General features: G+C 37.6%; 1 protein-coding gene across 2 annotated transcripts in view; it reads left to right on the forward strand.

The window, feature by feature from the left end:
* EEA1 (early endosome antigen 1) overlaps positions 1-18,581 on the forward strand; it is a 130,555-nt gene that overhangs the window by 26,570 nt on the left and 85,404 nt on the right. Inside the window, exons 2-3 of one of the 2 annotated variants that reach the window (XM_070370926.1) lie at positions 9,190-9,282; positions 17,275-17,400. In XM_070370926.1, coding sequence (XP_070227027.1) covers positions 9,190-9,282; positions 17,275-17,400 — 219 coding nt within the window. The remainder of the gene's footprint in view (positions 1-9,189; positions 9,283-17,274; positions 17,401-18,581) is intronic. The other variant, XM_070370927.1, reaches the window with a different exon arrangement.

Raw genomic sequence — 18,581 nt, forward strand, 5'->3', positions numbered from 1 at the left:
GTGAAATAAAGTGATAAAATCAATGCTGAAAAGTGCATTTTGTAAGAAAGTCTTACAGATGTCTTAGAAGTCTCCAAGGTTTTGAGGTGGTTATGTCATTTAATTTCTAATACTTGTATCCTTTCCAGTTTCAGAAATAATTTTGCTAAGTATAAGGTATATTTAGTATCCTACATATTTTTCAAAGATTTTCGTAAAAGCAGTAATTTATTTGTAGTCAACTCAGCTTTTCCCAGCAATTAATGTGTTATCAAGTCAGCCTTAGCTGGTTTGCCTTGCTTCCAGTCTAGTTTCAGCTAGAGAGGTGTGGCTTGTGCATTCACTTTATTTATTTATTTTTTTCAAAGATGCTCACAACCAGCAATGTGGTTTATTTTTTGTTCCTAAATGTTTCCCCAAATGCTATTCTTTTTCCTTTTTTTTTAAAAATTTTATTTTATTTTTAAACTTTACATAATTGTATTAGTTTTGCCAAATATCAAAATGAATCCGCCACAGGTATACATGTGTTCCCCATCCTGAACCCTCCTCCCTCCTCCCTCCCCATACCATCCCTCTGGGTCGTCCCAGTGCACTAGCCCCAAGCATCCAGTATCGTGCATCGAACCTGGACTGGCATCTCGTTTCATACATGATTATTTTACATGTTTCAATGTCATTCTCCCAAATCTTCCCACCCTCTCCCTCTCCCACAGAGTCCATAAGACTGTTCTATACATCAGTGTCTCTTTTGCTGTCTCGTATACAGGGTTATTGTTACCATCTTTCTAAATTCCATCTATATGCGTTAGTATACTGTACTGATGTTTTTCCTTCTGGCTTACTTCACTCTGTATAATAGGCTCCAGTTTCATCCACCTCATTAGAACTGATTCAAATGTATTCTTTTTAATGGCTGGGTAATACTCCATTGTGCATTTACTTTAAATTCAGCATTTAATACATCTCTTCTGTGTGCAAAGACTAGTTATCCTTTTACTTGATTTTAGTGCTTTGAAGATAGATAAATTTTAGAGATGTGGTTCTTTATTTTTAGTAGCAATTAGGTTGTACAACTGTTATGTTCTCAATGAAATTCTTGCCCTCTTCCTGCTTGAACTTCTCTGGAATGAAGTCATATATAGCAGGGTCAGGGTAGGGGGAGTCAGATGTAGGGAGAGAATTTTGGAAGCTCTGACTCAGTGCATCACCAGATATTAGAAAAACTTTTGTCATCCATCTACAAAACAGATGTTTCTTATGTACTCCTAGGTGTTTTTGATTCTGATTTTCTTTGCTATTAGATTTTCAGTCATAACTAGAAGACATAATTATTGGTTGCTTTGGATTGCAGCAGTGTAGTTATTTTCAATAAACTAGTCTGAAATAGATAAAATACGAATTTCAAAGAAACTTCATGTTGTTAAAACTTCTATGATAGTAATACCTTTCAAGGTATTGCATACAGTAAACAATAACTTCTTCACCCCCCCAGTTAAGTGCTGTTCATAGGGCTTCCCTCCGGCTCAGCTGGTAAAGAATCCACCTGTAATGTGGGAGACCTGGATTTGATCCCTGGGTTGGAAACATCTCCTGGAGAGGGGAAAGGCTACCCGCTCCAGTATTCTGGCCTGGAGAATTCCATGGAGAATTTCAAAGGGTTAGAGGGTTGCAAAGAGTCGGATAGGACTGAGCAACTTTCACTTTTTTCAAAAGCCTGTATGTGATTTTTGAAAGCAGTTTTTGTAGAGACTGATGCTTTTTGTTGATCTTATAGTTGTTGGTAGTAGGAATTATTTTTATATTATCAACAAGCTAGAGTAGCCAGATATACTACAGGCATCTATTCTTATTTGGCTGAAATAAATACTTTAAATACCATATAAACTTTTCCCCCATGTTTTCAAAATATGATGTGTTGACTGGTGCCACTAAGCATTAGTGATAGGTGTTTAATAATTATAATCATCTGGATCTTTTTACAAGCCCCAATATTCTTTACTTTAAAAAAAATCTGAAAATTAAAAAAAATACGATTACACCAATGAGGAGATGGGCAGGTGGTTAATTAAATCAATACAGATCTTATCCTTTCAGTTACATAGGGGAAAAGCAGTAATAACAAATATAGCCCTGACATAAAACACATCAGTCTCTTATGACCTTTCAGTCTCTGTGTTTATCTTTACATAATTGAATCCATAATCATAATATATCCAAACTTTGTATTTTTCCTCTCTTACAAATTCAACATTATATCACATACATTGTAATTTCTTTATGTAGTCTTCACCCTGTCATTGAAAAATTTTTTTTCACCATGCTACGTAGCATGTGGGACCCTAGTTCCCCAGCCAGGGATTGAACCCACCATGCCTCCTGCAGAGGAAGCTTGGAGTCTTAACCACTGGACATCAGGGAAGTCCCCCATCCTTGTCATTTTTAATTGTTAGGTTTGTTGAGTTGGGTATGTCACAGTTTAGTTAACCTGTTCTTTGTTTTGAACAGTTAGCTTGTAATTTTTCACTTAAAAAATTTAAAATTTATGGAAGTTTGAAGTGTATAGCATTGAAATTTGACATCTGTGTACACTCAGGGGATCACACCACAAGTATAGTTGCCGCCCATCACCCTACACCCTTCACCTGTTTGCCCACCTCCCAATCCCCTTGCTGTGGTAACCACTAATCTGTTCTCAGTATCTTTGAGTTTTAGCTTTTATTTGTTCATTTGTTTGTTTTTTTAGATTCCATGTATGAGCAAAATCATATGGTGTTTGTCTTTCTCTGAGTGACTTCATTTACAAATGGGCAAAGTTTCATTTTTTTAAAAAGTGGCTTAGTAGTCCAGTGTGTGTGTCTGTATATGCCACATCATCTCTATCCGTTCATCCTTTAATGGACATGTAGGTTTTTAAATATCTTGGCTATTGCAAATAATGCTGTAATGTATAAGGGTGTGTGGATCTTCTTTGAATCAGGAGTTTTTTTTTTTTTTTTTTGATACATACACAGAGTGGAATAACTGGGTCATACTGGTAGTTTTTAGTCTTAATGTTTTGAAGACCCTCCATACTGCTTTTCATAGTGGCTGCACCAATTTATAGTCCCACCGCTAGTTTGCAGCATTCCTTTTTCTCCTCAGTCTCTCAGACAATTACTTCTTGTATTTTCTGATAGGTGTGAGCTGTTATGTCACTGTGGTCTTGATTTCCATTTCCCTAATAATTAGTGATAGTGAGCATCCTTTCATGTGTCTCTTGGCCATCCGTGTGTCTTCTTTGGAATAATGTCTGTTCAGATTCTCTGACATTGTTGAGTTGTGCACGTTCTTTGTAGATTTCAGATATTAACCCCTTATTGGATATATGATTTGCAAATATCTTTTCCCATTCAGTAGGTTGCCTTTTTGTTTTGATGATGGTTTCCTTTGCTGTGCAGAAACTTTTTAATTTGATATAGTCCCTTTTATTTTTGCTTTTCTTTCCCTTGCCTTGGGAGTCAGAGCCATAAAAATATTGCTAAGACTGATGTCTAAAGTTTTCTTCTAGAAATTCCATGGTTTCAGGTCTTACATTCAAGGCTTTAATCCCTTTTGAGTTAATTGTTTCATTCTTTTGCATGTGGCAGTCCATTTTCCCCAGCACCGTTATTGAAGCTACTGTCTGTTCTCCATGGTATGTTTTTTGCTTCTTTTTCATAGATTGTCTGTACATGTGTAAGTTTACATTTTTATGCTCTCAATTCTTTCATTGATCTGTGTGTCTGTTTTTGTGCTGGTACATACTGTCTTTATTACTGTAGCTTTATGTGTGTTTTTATTACTGTAGTTTTATGTGTGTTTGTTGCTCAGTTGTATTCAGCTCTTTGTGACCCCATGGACTATAGCCTACCAGGCTCCTCTGTCCACAGAATTCTCCAAGCAGGACTATAAGAGTGGATACCATTCCCTTCTCCAGGGGATCTTCCTAATCTGGGGATCGAACTCAGGTCTTCTGCATTGTAGGCAGATTCTTTACCATTTGAGCCACCAGGGAAGACTTGGTAGCTTTAGAGTACAGTTTGAAACCAGGGAGCATGATACCTCCAGCTTTTTTCTTCTTTTTTGGGATTATTTTGACCATTGGGAAATTTTTTTGGGTTCCATATACATTTTAGAATAATTTGTTCTAGTTTTTTGAAATATGCCCTTGGGAATTTTGATAGAGATTGCATTGAATCTGTAGATTGCTGTGGGGAATATGGATATTTAAACAGTGTTTCTCCAGTCCATGAATACAAAATATCTTTCCATTTGTTTGTCTTCTTCAAGTTCATTCATCAGTGTCTTTTAAAAAATTACTTATTTATTTTTGGCTGTGCTGGGTCTTGATTGCTGCCCTGGCTTTTCCTCTTGTTGCGGTATGTGGGCCTCTCCTTGTGGTGGCTTCTTGTCGCAGAGCACAGGCTTCAGGGCGCTCGGAGTTCAGTAGCTGCGGCGCGTGGTCTCAGTAGGTGCAGCTCCTGAATCCAGAGCGCAGGCTCAATAGTTGCGGCCCAGGGGCCTAGCTGCTCCACAGCATGTGGGGTCCTCCCCGTGTCTCCTGCGTGAACAGGTGGATTCTTTACCACTGAGCCACCAGGGAAGCCCCATCAGTGTCTTATAGTTTTCATTGTGCGAAGTCTTTCACCTCCTTGGTTGAATAATTTATTCTTAGGTATTTTATTATTTTTGGTGCAGTCATACATGGGATTGTTTTCTTAATTTTTCTTCCTGATAGTTCATTATTGGCCTAGATATGCCCACAGATTTCTCTGTATGTTGATTTTGTACTCTGTGACTTCACTGAATTCATTTATTTTGTTTATTAGTGACAACTGTGTGTGTGTGTGTGTGTGTAATCTTTAAGGTTTTCTTTACGTATCATGTCATCTGCAAATAGTGTGCCAGTTTTACTTTCTGATTTGGAAGTTTGTTATTTCCTTTTCTTTTCCTTTCTTGCCTAATTTCTTTGGCTAGGAATTCCTGTGCTTTGTTGAAAAAATGTGGTAGTGGGCATCCTTGTCTTGTTTCCTGATGTTAAGAGGGAAAGCTTTCAGCCTTCACTGTTTAGTGTGGTATTAGCTGTGTGTTTGTCATATGTGGCCTTTATTATGTTTCTTCTCTACCCACTTTGTTGAGCGTTTTATCATAAATTGATGTTGAATTTTGTCAAATGATTTTTCTGCATCTGTTGAGATGACCATATAATTTTTACCTTTCATTTTGTTAATGTGATGTATCATATTGATTTTGTGGATGTTGAGCCGTCCTTGGATCCCTGGAATAAATTTTGCTTAATTATGATGTATGCTTATTTTAATGTATTGTTGGATTCAGTTTGCTAATATTTTGTTGAGGATTTTTGCATCTGTTTTCATCAAGGATATTGGGCCTGTTATTTTTTATTTTTATTTTTTTGTAGTTTCCTTGACTGGTTTTCATTAATGCTGGGTTCGTAGGATGTGTTTGGAAGGCTTCCCTGCTTTTCAGTTTTGGGAAGAATTTGAGAAGGATAGGTATTAAATCTTTGAATATTTTGTGTAATTCATTAGTGAAGCTGTCTGCTCTGGGCTTTGGTTTTTTGGGAGATTTTTGATTGCTGTTTCAAAATCTCTTTAGTAGTAATTGGTCTATTCAAATTTTCTATTTCTTCATGATTTAGTCTTGAAGACTGTGTTTTTAGGAATGTATCCATTTGTTTTAGGTTGTCCAGTTTGTTGGAGTATATTCATATAAGAAATCCTTTGTGTTTCTCTGTGTTAGTTGTAACATCTCTTCTTTCATCTCCGATCTTAATTGAGTCTTCTTTTTTCCCCTGGTGAGTTTAGCTAAATGTTTGGCAGTTTTTTTTTTTTTTAAATCTTTTCAACCAGCCAGATTAGTTTCATTGATTTTTTTAGTGTATGTGTTTGTGTGTGTGTACATGTTTGTGTGTGTATGTTTAATCTCTCTTTTATTTCTCTCCTTTATTTCCTTCCTTCTACCAATTTTGGGCTTTGTTCCTTTCTAGTTTCTTTAGGTGTAAGGCTAGATTGTGTATTGGGGATTTCTTATTTCTTGACGTAAGACTGTACTGAATTTAGTCCACTTACATTTAAGGTAATTACTGATAATCATGTGCTTATTGCCATTTTGTTAGTTGTTCTCTGGCTGTTTTTATAGTTCCTAACTGTTCTTCCTTTCTTCTCTCTTTTCGTGTTATGGTGTGAATTTCTTTTTTTTAGTGTCATGTTTAGATTCTTTTTAAATTTTCTTTTGTATATTTTCTGTAAGTTTTTTCCTAGTGGTTACTGTAAGGTTCACCTATGACATTCTATGTAAGTAGTAGCCTGTTCTAAGTTGCTGGCAACTTAAATTAGAAATCATTCCAAAGCTTTGTCTTTTACTCTGTCCTGATGTTTTATACTTTTGATGACACATTTTATTTCTTTTTATGCATCTTTTAACCAATCAGTGTAATTTTAGTTGTTGTAGTACTTTCGTCTTTTAACCTTTGTGCTTGCTTTATAAGTCATTGATCCTCTACCTTTATCATATTTACCTTTAGCAGTGAGTTTTTTTTTACTTTCATTTTTTTAAATTAATTAGTGCCATTTCTTTTCACCTTAAAGAAGTCCCATTAATATTTCTTGTTAGATCAGTTCAGTGGTGATGAACACATATAGTTTTTGCTCATCAAGAGTTTTCTTGATCTCCTTCAATTCTGCATGAAAACTTTGCTGGGTAGAGAATTCTTTTTTTTGGCTGTGCTGGGCAGCTTGTATGATCTTAGTTCCCTGACCAGGGATCGAACACATCGCCCCTTGCATTGGAAGCACAGAGTCTTAATCACTGGACTGCCAGGGATGTCCTCAGGTAGATAATTCTTGGTTGGAAGTTTTTTTTCTCTTAGCACTTTGAATATGATATGCCACTCCCTTCTGCCTTTAGAGACTCTACTGAAAAATCTGCTATAGTATTATAGGGTTTCCCTTGTACCTGACAATGTTTTTGTCTTGTTGCTTTTAGGATTCTCTCTTGATTCCTTTTACAGTTTTAATTATGGTGTGTCTTGTATGTGTCTTATTGGGTTCATCTTATTTGGAGGATTCTTCCTGGACCTGGATATCTGTTTCCTTCCCCCTGTTAAGGATGTTTTTAGCAACTATTTCTTTAAATAGGTTTTCTGTCCCTTTCTTTCTTTTCTTTCTTGTACCCCCTATAATGCAAATGGTATTCTGCTTGATGTTGCCCTGAAGGCCCTGTAAGGTATCTTCACTTTTTAGAATACTATCTTCATTTCTCTGCTCTGTCTGGGTGAGTGCTGTTGTCTTACCTTCCTGCTGGCTGATTTGTTTTTCTGCTTAATCCAGTTTGCTGTTGAACCCCTCTAGCATATTTTTCAGTTGTAACTTCTGTTTTCTCTTTGTTGAAGTTCTCACAATGCTAATTTTTTCTTCACCTGTATTTGGCTGTTGTCTTTATGACCATTTTTTTGAACTTCTTGTCAGGTAGATTGCTTATCTCCATATTGTTCTTTTTTTGAATTTCTGTCTTACTCTGTAGATTGGACTATCTTTATCTCCTCATGTTGCCTATTTCTTTATGTTTGTTTCTGTATATTAGGTATACCAGCGGTCTCTCCTAGTCTAGAAGGAGTGGTCTTATTTAGGAGATGTCCTGTGGGTCTCAGAAGCATAATCCTGCCTGGCCACCAGAGCCAACGGCTTAAGGGGTGTCTCCTATGCATGCAGGTGGTGGGGTCACAGTTGCAGTGGGGATGCTGGTGGAGGGGGCTGTTGCTTGGCTGGCTATGAGACCCAGCTGAGGTGCAGTGTTCTCCCACTGGTGCTGACAGGCTGGGTGGAGGATTCCAGTATGGTGCCTGCCAGCGTTAGTATAGCAAGGCAGCCTGAGATCACATAAATGGCTCCTTCCAGTGACTCAGAGACCCTGTGGAGCATTCCAGCTAGTTCCTTTCTCTACAGCAGATGTTTCAAGATGAGTAGGTGAGTCCCCTCACCTATAGTCCATACACTTTTCTTTTTCTCTGTTAGCTGTTTTATTTACCTATTCAGTTAGCTGTGTTTCCCTCCCCGCCCCCCCCCACCCCACCCCACCCCTCTTCCCTCCTACCCCCTCCCCCCTCCCACCCTGCCTCCCTTTGAATCTGTGTGGTCCATGCACTTTTCAGTCTGGGGTTTTTTGCCCTGATTTTCAGGTCAAGTCAATCTGTATGCAAGTCCTTTAAGAGTAGGTTTTCTATTCCCTGTAGTTCTTAGTTTTCCTGGACATACTTCACATGGTTTTTCAAAACCAGGTGTTTTGAGGGCTCATCTCTCTTGTGAGGGATTTTTTTTCCCCCCACTTACTTGTCATGTGCCTTGGAGCAAGTAACTTAATTTCCACACCTTTATTCTCTCTTGCATATGGTGAGAATAATGATAGTTTGCACTCACTGTTTTTTGATAAGGATTATTGAGTCAGTTCTTGTACTCTGAATCTGTCTTTTACCTGATGTTTTAGTAGATTTCCAGTTCCTTTAAGGTCATACCTAAGTATAATGAATAAAAATGTTGCAGGAGGAAAAAAGACCTTTAACCCTCCAAACTGTATCTTTGATGGTGGAATATTAAATATTGGAGACAGATTGGTAATGGTTGGCATGGGTAGTAGATAGGTGGGTGACTAGATAATGTGACCTGTGTTGATCTTTTTAGCTCCTCTCAAATCATTGTAGTTCAGTTGATATAGTGGAGAGCAATGCAAGAGGAATTAGAATTACAGCATTTTAGTTCGATTTCTTTCTGATTTTTATTAACAGTACAATCTTGAGAAGTCCCTAGCTGCTTTGAATCTGTTTTCTCATCTATAGATAAAACATTTTCCCTGTATCTCTCAGGGATGTCATTATGATTAAATAAGATACTCTGTGAAAGTGAGGTGAAGATGATAAAGCACAATCAAAATAAAAAGTTTATAAAGGTAAACTTTTTATTAATTTAAAAAGACTAAGCCTGAGAGAATGCAGATAGAGGTATTGATCCAGGATTAGGTTCAGTCTTCAATAAAGGATAGCTTTAGTGCTGTTTGTTGTTGAGAGGACATCTCCTTTTATGTGTAAGGCTAGCCCTGATTACTATTTAGTTATTAAATAGTTTATGAATATATTGTTGATATTTACTTTGCTTTTTTCTGCTTGTGTTTCAGACTCCTGGGAGAGTTGGCTCTCAAGGTTCAGATCTAGATTCATCAGCAGCTCCTATAAACACAGTGGATGTCAATAATGAAAGCTCTTCAGAGGTATGAGAATAATCATTCGTCAATAAGGTTCAGTATTATTTAAGGAAAAATAGCAAATGTTTGGAGTAACATTTGGTAATTTAAACTTTTGTAGCAAAAGATCTCATAAATCTTTCTTACAAATTGGATCCACACTGTAGGTAGATAATAGTGCTTAGTTGTGAGACTGCAAAAGTGTATATTAAGACTAAAAAATAATATTGACAACTTTTATTTAATAAAGTCATTTGAACTTAATGAAGATTTAAAAATCTGTTTGTAAAGAATTACCAATTAATTAGTAAGTACTTATGTGTTTGTACTGTGATGAACAACTAAGCTACTGAAAAATTAGATAAGCTATAAAACTTTTACATTATTTGTCTTCATTTATAATTTGTAAGAATGTTTGATAGCTTCTTAAAAATTAATGGAGAAAGTAAGTCTAAAAAAATAACTCAAATTTTTTGAGAAGTCAGCCATAGAAGTTTATTACTATCATTTTTAATGAATAATATATACTCATTATAGAAAAAGGAGATTAGGTGAGAGAAGAACATAAAAACCATCCATAACTCTGCCCCTGAGAGACGAACACACTCGCATTTCTGATGTGACAGTTTTTGTCAGTTGCCTTTCTCTGGGCCCAGCTGTGCCCAGTTCCCTGTTCCCCGCTCTTCCCCATCTCTTGGTTGACGAGTCTGTCGTGTGCACGTTTCTGTGTACGTCTTTTACCACCCATCTCTCTATTTTGTCTCTTTTTGCCCGTCTGTCTTTCGTATTAACCATAATAAGATCTAACAAGACTGAGTGAGAAGAAAGGGATCAGTTGAACTGTATAAAAGAGCAAGTTTAAGGAAAACATTCAAACTGTGTTTATGACAAGCTCAAAAAGCTCAATTGTAACCCTGGAAATGAATTTAGTAATACTTGTTGACCTCGTTCAGACCAAACCCAAAAAAGCCTGCAGTGGTGATGAGCAGTGCCTGCTAATCCTCCTGCATTTTCTTATTAGGGCTCCTTTTCTACTGTGATAGTTGTACTCTCTTCTTCGTCCTCAAACCTTTCGTGTGTCTTACCTTATTCCCTCCTTCTCTCAGTCACCTTCTATCCCATTGAGAGAAAAGAAATCATTAGAAGAATGTTCTCATTTTGTCACTAAAGCTATGCTTTAGTCTCTATTCTCTTTATTACTTCAGTGTATGGAAGACAGGTCTCTCTTCCTGTCTAATTTCAGTCCTTTCTCTTGTGCTTTGGATTCCATTCTCTCTCACATTCTCAGCTTATCTCTTTTCCTGCAACTTTGGTTTTTACCTGTGACATAAATTATTCCCATCAGCATACAAATACTGTTCTAGAAGTGGCTCTAACCTGGGACTCTGTTAAATTAAGTTCTGTACTTGAAATTTTTCATATTACCAACAAGTATAAATTCCAGCTATTAACCTAATTGAGAGCTATTAGCGATTATGAATTCTCAGAGGTTGTTTTTTCCATATGCCCAGTGCTAGGTGTTAACTGATTAAGATTTCAGTTGAAACCTCTCACTGTGTCTCTCAATTTCTCTTTTTCTCTTAATCTTTCCCTTTTACCCTGAGGTTGGCTTCCCACTTTGAACAAATTCTAGGTTTTAACATTGTGCCCTTAGCAACCATCTAAATGGAATTTGAAATACCATGGTCTCCAGGATTTTAAAGAAATAGTCAGAAATAAAACAGTGCCCTGGTTTGGTACTCATATCATTTTATATATTGCTAAGTCGTTTCAGTCGTGTCCGACTCTGTGCAGCCCATAGATGGCAGCCCACCAGGCTTCCCGTCCCTGGGATTCTCCAGACAAGAACATTGGAGTGGGTTGCCATTTCTTTCTCCAGTGCATGAAAGTGAAAAGTGAAAGTGAAGTCGCTCAGTCGTGTCCGACTCTAGCGACCCCATGGACTGCAGCCTACCAGACTCCTCCGTCCATGGGATTTTCTAGGCAAGAGTACTGGAGTGGGGTGCCATTGCCTTCTCCATTTTATATATTATTATACATCATAATATATAAAATAGTATCTACATACAGGCTATTACAACAAAAGTACTGAGAGGCTTAAACAATAAACAGTTCTCACAGTTCTGGAGGCTGGGATGTTCAAAGGTCTGGCAGATTCTAAGTCTGATGGGGTTTGCTTCTTGGATAAAGAAGGCCATCCTCACATGGCAGAAGGGGCAAGAGAGCTCTCTGGGGTCTCTATTTTAAGGATACCTATTCCATTCATTACGACTCCATCCTCATGACTTAATCTTATCTCCCAAAGGCCCCATCACATTGGAGGTTAAGATTTCAACATATGAATTTTGAGGGTATACAGACATTCAGTGTATAACGTATACATTATGGATAATACATAATGTGATATATCATTTGTTCTCATCAGGACAGTTGTTTAGACTATTTAGTATATCCCATTGCCGAAGCATATTCTTTGTTTACTCTTTATCTCTTTCTAATCTGACGTCCATCCTTAGTACCCACTGAAGGCACTTGGTAATGACCAGCATATAACACATCAGATTTTCAGTTTCCTGCTCAAGTGGCTAGAGAAGACTTTTCTTAGGGCTTTTTTAGTAAGTGTCCACTGAAGTTTTCAGGTTGCTGGCTTTGCCAGCATACAGCCCAGAATATATGAAGTGAAAAGAAAACTCACAGTACTCACCACTGTCTCAATCCTTGGCTCCTGAGACCTTAACTGGTCTGCCTTCTTCTCTTTAGCTTTCAGCTTTTTATTTTTCTTGTGTTTTATATAATGCCTAGAGATTTCAGCTGTACTTACAGGAAGAATAGAGAAATGTAGCTGTTTCATTTTGTCTGGAACTGAAAATCCAACCATTTTGAGAATTGGAATATTTATCTTTATATTTTAATGACTTGTAAGAGTTCTTTATCCTTTTATCAATGTTTTGGTTGCCTCCTACTCATTCCGTTGGTGAGGGAAGGATTCCTGTTCTAGGCTTATGGGGTTGGCTCAGTACATAATTAGACAAATGAGATCAACGTAGTTTGTTACATATACTCACAGCCCAGGGGAAGAGGACACTGCGTGCCATGCAGGGCCACATGAGAACTGCACTTGGGAACAAAATCAATAATCAGGGGCTGTGACAGGTAGGCATTATGGTGTCAGGTGTATGGTATGGTGTCAGGGAGGTAAGGCCTCTCCGCCCCATCCAATTCCTACAGGAGATGTGATTGGCTTATTTGAGTAATTCCAGGGGCTAGCAGGGCCTTGTGAAGAGGAGAAGCTGTTTGGATCAGATCAGATCAGTTGCTCAGTCATGTCCGACTCTTTGTGACCCCATGAATCGCAGCACGCCAGGCCTCCCTGTCCATCACCAACTCCCAGAGTTCACTCAGACTCACGTCCATCGAGTCAGTGATGCCATCCAGCCATCTCATCCTCTGTCGTCCCCTTCTCCTCTTGACCCCAATTGCTCCCAGCATCAGAGTCTTTTCCAATGAGTCAACTCTTCGTGTGAGGTGGCCAAAGTACTGGAGTTTCAGCTTTAGCATCATTCCTTCCAAAGAAATCCCAGGGCTGATCTCCTTCAGAATGGACTGGTTGGATCTCCTTGCAGTCCAAGGGACTCTCAAGAGTCTTCTCCAACACCACAGTTCAAAAGCATCAATTCTTCAGCGCTCAGCCTTCTTCACAGTCCAACTCTCACATCCATACCTGACCACAGGAAAAACCATAGCCTTGACTGGACGGACCTTTGTTGGCAAAGTAATGTCTCTGCTTTTGAATACGCTATCTAGGTTGTTCATAACTTTCCTTCCAAGGAGTAAGCGTCTTTTAATTTCATGGCTGCAGTCACCATCTGCAGTGATTTTGGAGCCCAGAAAAACAAAGTCTGACACTGTTTCCACTGTTTCCCCATCTCTTATCTGTGGGAACAGAGTGGTGAGGGGAACTTGCAGTTAGGCCATTTGAAGCCCTTCCAGTTTGACTAGTTGTGAAAGCAGTGTGTATTGGGCCTTAATTTTAGGCCTTATACCACAATCAGAAATATGTGCTCTGTATATTTTTTCTCAGTCTGTGGCTTGTTTTTCATTTTGTTAATGGTGTCTGTCAAAGAGAAATAGTTTTGTCAGACTTTTCTTTTATGGTTTTTGCTTTTGGGTACTACAGAATTTTTGGCCTACTTCAAGGTTGTAAAACTATCCTATGCTTGCTTCTTGTTAAAAAGAAATCAAGCTACTTGGAGATATTGTACAAGACAGAATATAGTCAATATTTTATAATAACTATACATGGGCTATAACTTTTAAAAATAGTGAATCACTATGTTGTAACCTATAACTTACAATATTGTATATCAATTATACTTCATTTTAAAAAAGACTGAAAGATTAAAAAATCCTTTAGCTTGTACATTTCAATCTTTGACTTATTTTAAAGTATTGTATATGGTCCGAAATTGTGCTTGAGGTTCATTTCTTCCATGTGGATATGGAAACCACATTTTTCTATATCCTTGTAGTAACCATTTGCTGAAAATGTTACTTTTTCCACTTGAATTGAATTTTCACTTTTGTGAGAAATCTGTTGACCTTATGTGTGTGGTTATGTTATTTTCTCTGATCCAGCCATAATGAACTGATTTTAAGGTGTGCCAAGTTATTTCTTATCTTTGAACTTTTGTGTGTGCTAATCTCTATGCCTTACCTAGTCTTGCTTTTTCTTGGTTAACATCTGATTATCCTTCAAGTCTCATTGCAGATAATTGCTTTTTCCTGTCAACTTTCCTTGACTCTGATGTGAGACAGATGTTTCTTCCATGTACTTTTGTGGAAAAATATTGCCTATCCTTTTGGTTAAGTGAAAATGAAGTCGCTCAGTCGTGTCCGACTCTTTGCGACCCTGTGGACTGTAGCCCTACCAGGCTCCTCTGTCCATGAGGTTTTCCAGGCAATAGTTCTGGAGTGGATTGCCTTTTCCTTCTCTAGGGGATCTTCCCAACCCAGGGCTCGAACCTGGGTCTGCTGCATTGTAGACAGACGCTTTACCGTCTGAGCCACCAGGGAAGTCCTCTACCCATCCTTTTGGTAATGACTGTTATTGTGAGATTCATTTATCAAATATTTATTGAAGCCAGATGCTGTTCTTGATGCTGGAGTATGGCGTGAGTGAAAAAACCTTTATCCTGATGGAATTTAGATCGCATTGGGTGGAAACAGGCAAAACCTAAAACATACAGAGGGAGACAGTTGGTATTACTGAGAAAATTAAAGCAAAGAAAAGGGAATAGAAAGTGTTTTGGGTGGATGCAATTTCAAATAGAATTGTCAGGGAAGACATTTCTGAGAAGGGAATGGCTCAGAAAGAACTGGATGAAGTGAGGAAATGAATCATGTGGCTTTCTGGAGCAAGCATGTTGCAGGCAGGTGGAACAAGTCTTTGAGGTGAGGGCATGCTATGTTGAAAAACAGCCAAGAGACTAGTGGCTCCAGCACAGTGAGTGGAGGGAGGTTGGGTTAGTGAGGTAATGAGGCCCACTTCATGTAAGGCCTTAGAGGCCTTTGTACAGACTTTAGTGTTTTACTCTTGCTGAGATAGAAGTCATTGGAAGGTTTGGAGCAGGGAAATGACAAAAGTTATCTACATTTTCATAGGGGTAAGGATAGAAGCAGAGACTGTTGGAAGGCTTCTGCAGTGATCCATATACACTTTGAGGGTGGCTTGGATCAGGGCAGTAACAATGGAGAGAGATCCTCAGGTCCTCGATATATTTTGAAGGAATTGTGTTGGCCAAAAAGTTCATTCAGGTTTTCCATAAGACCTGAATGAGCTTTTTAGCCAATCCAATAGTTCTAATAGGATTTTCTGATTAGTGAGGTATGAAGTGTATTTTCTTTTGCAACTTTTTCAAGAAGTATATAATCTTATTAAGGATGAGGTCTTTGCTTTATTTTACCATTGTGTTCTCACTACCATAGCATAATGATGTAGTAACCACACCCAGTAAATACTTTTTGAATGAATGGTTGAATGATATGTAGAAACTTACAGTGAAGAAATAAGTAAAGTGGCAGGCAGCATAAAGATATCATGGTTAAATAGACCCGCATTGTTCTTTAAAAAAAATGATTGTTCTGTAGTTTTAGTACCTGGGACTGTGGTTTCCAGGAAGACATCCCTTTCATCAGTAAAAAGAAGAAAAAGTGAATTCATGTTACTTATTTTCATCCCCTGGCTGATCTCCTTTAAGGATTGTCAACAAAAGGAACAATGATATTAAATGATAGCTAACATTCATTGAATGTTTTCTTTGTATCAGATGCTGTGATAAGGACTTAGCATGTATTGTGAGCTGTGAAAGTCGCTCCGTTGTGTCTGACTCCTTGCGACCGCATGGACTATACAGTCCATGAAGTTCTTCAGGCCAGGATACTGGAGTGGGTAGCCTTTCCCTTCTCCAGGGGATCTTCCCAACCCAGGGATCGAACCCAGGTCTCCCACATTACAGGCGGATTCTTTACCAGCTGAGCCACCGGGGAAGCATGTATTACCTCATTAATTCTCCTGAGATTCCCCATATGAAGTAGGTGTTATATTTATCTCATTTAATGGATGAGGAAATTGAAGGTCATATAAACTGCTATGTGTAGTAGCTTAGGATTCAAGGATTCAAGCCCAGAACTAGTTCTTAACTGCTGACCTGTCTTGTGTCTCACTTTGGAATCTTGTTTGTAGTCTTTCTTCCTTGCTATGATCCTGAGTGACATTAAGGACCCAAGGAAGCCTTAGCCTCCCAGTTCTTAATGTTATCAATGCCAGTGATCTTTATTACTTCTCTGGTTCCTCAAGGCCATGGCAGTACCTCCCATTTTCTTATCAGACAGAACAGTTTTATCTGGCATGTTAAAATCCTATCTCTGCATACCTTACATCAACTGCCTGTCATATCAAAAACTTTCTCATAGTCATACTTCTTAACTTCTTTGGTCTTGTTGATTATTTTAGATTTTTAATTTCTATTTTTCTTATAGTCTATTATCCTTTCTTGTCTTCATTTCATTTAGTCTCTAACCATACATCTAATGACAGTTAATATTTGTTGAGCACTTACAATGTCTCAGGCAAGGAATACACTGTAGAATACACTCTAGATGAATAGGTGCTAATACTAGCTCCATTTTATAGGTGAGGAAACTGACGTTTAGCAAAGTAAAGTGATTTTTTAAAAGTCACGTAGTCAGTATTGGTTGAGACTCAAACCCATATCTATTTTTGACACCAAAATTCATGACATAACTTTTGTAGCCTATTGTCCTTCACCACTGTCATTTAATTTACTTTCTCCTTGACACTCTCAACTTCTTTATTCTCTTATCCTTTTACTGTTCCTCAAACTATAGACAAAACCACAAACCATAGATCAGTGTAACAGCCCATATTTTAAAATACAGATATTGTTAGGTATAGGGAGTTTGGGAGATTGTTGTAAAATGATTTTACTTAGCTCATAAAATTAGAAGGGGGGTCACCTGCTAGGAATTGTGGGTGTGGGCAAGAATGGGATCTTTAGCTTGTGGAATATGGTGAAGACTGAAAATTGCTTTCATTATAAGAACTTTTTGTTGAGAACATTATCTTACATAAAAATATTTGTTAAAACTGCCAATCATTTCTTGATCCAAAATAACAGCTAGCTTGTCAGTACTAGCTCTCACATAAATAAGGACAAAGTATTATAAACAAAATGAATAATAAGATTCCAACAAAAGCAACTGTTTAAAACAATAAAATTGACCAGTGGGAATTTACAGCATTAAGGATGGAAACTAATTTCAGAGTCCTACTTTGGATAGCAGTCTTTCACCCTTTGTACAGTTACTACTTGAAAATTTCCCTTCCATGTACTAAAAAGAGATATACTAATTATTTTCCTGGGATGTCTATTTTCATTGTCTCTGTTTTGTTTCATAAATAACTTTGTGTATATCCTCCTAAAAGTTGTTATTTCACAGGGTTTCATCTGTCCGTTATGTATGAAAAGATGTATAACTGCTATTGATTTGTCGGAGCATTACCAGAAAGTGCACGCTGAAAATGAGACAAGAGGACAGGAACTTCTTAATGACTCCAGTGTTACTGTGGGTCCTGAATATTTTGTTTCAGCAGCTTGGTTATGGGTTGCTCAAAACAGCTTTGTTTTTCCTTGCCTCGGTGTTGCTTACTTTTTGTGCTACATGGGAATATGGATTGCTTTCATTATGCATGCTCTAAGAAGGTTCAGTAAGGAAAAGATGCTCTTGGGAAGTTGGCTTGGCTGTTCTGACTGTTTGCAGCTGTCTTTCTGTGAATCCGTAAAATACATAAAAGTTTAAGCTTATTGTTGCATAAATTTTGCCATGAAATTTGAAATATAAAGTGAATGTTTTTTATTTCAACATTTGTAAGTTATATCTTTATTGTATAATGTTTTATTAATGAATGTATTAAAATGCTTTCAATTAAGATGCTTTACTCTTAAAGTAAAAGAGAACCTTGCATGTGAACTGTTACTGTTTTTACTTGGGAAAATACACAGCATTATATACAGCAGATCCAGAATCTGGATCTACCTCTGTTTCAGTCTTTTCCCCAGACCTGTTGGAAGTTACAGAATGGTACACACTTGTCATTAATAGTGGCTCACTCAAATGTTTCCCTGTAGTGTGTGAGGCTGGTGTGAATCGAAGGCTGGGAGTGGGAACCAGTGATGGAAAGTGTTGCCCATTTTTAGGCTGGAAAAACTTTTTCAGATGATCTTGATATACTTCCTTTGAAAAGCATGACAGTATTCTAAAAACAAAGAAACATAGCTTTTAAAAAATTTCTTTTACAAATCTTAAAAAAGAAGGAAACTTTATTTATCATGAAAGATAAAAAGTCAGACTTTTTGCTATGAGGTAGTGATGTATAAGAAAATGATCTCACCAAACCTTCACTTACTTAACATATTAATGGGGTACCTCTAATGTGCCAGATATTTTGGTAGGTAAAGGAAATAAAAGGTAAAGAAGATATGATCTCTGTGCCAGGGAGTTTTTATTATAGATATTTGCAAAAAGAGTGTAATGTATGATTCAACTCAAGGGGAACCGCAGAAAAACTTGAGGGGGGAGCAACTAAACCAGACACTCTCTAGTGTGGTAGGAAAATGAGTACATATAGGCAGATACCAGTTAAACTGCAGAAGCAATGTGACCAGAGAGGCATGAAGGATTCATGGAACTCTGCTTAGTGTGTTACCAGTTGTCTTCCTTCCGGAGCATACAGGTTAATTTTTCTT

The sequence above is a fragment of the Bos mutus genome, chromosome 5 (assembly GCF_027580195.1).
Source record: "Bos mutus isolate GX-2022 chromosome 5, NWIPB_WYAK_1.1, whole genome shotgun sequence".
In the NCBI taxonomy this organism is placed as follows: domain Eukaryota; kingdom Metazoa; phylum Chordata; class Mammalia; order Artiodactyla; family Bovidae; genus Bos; species Bos mutus.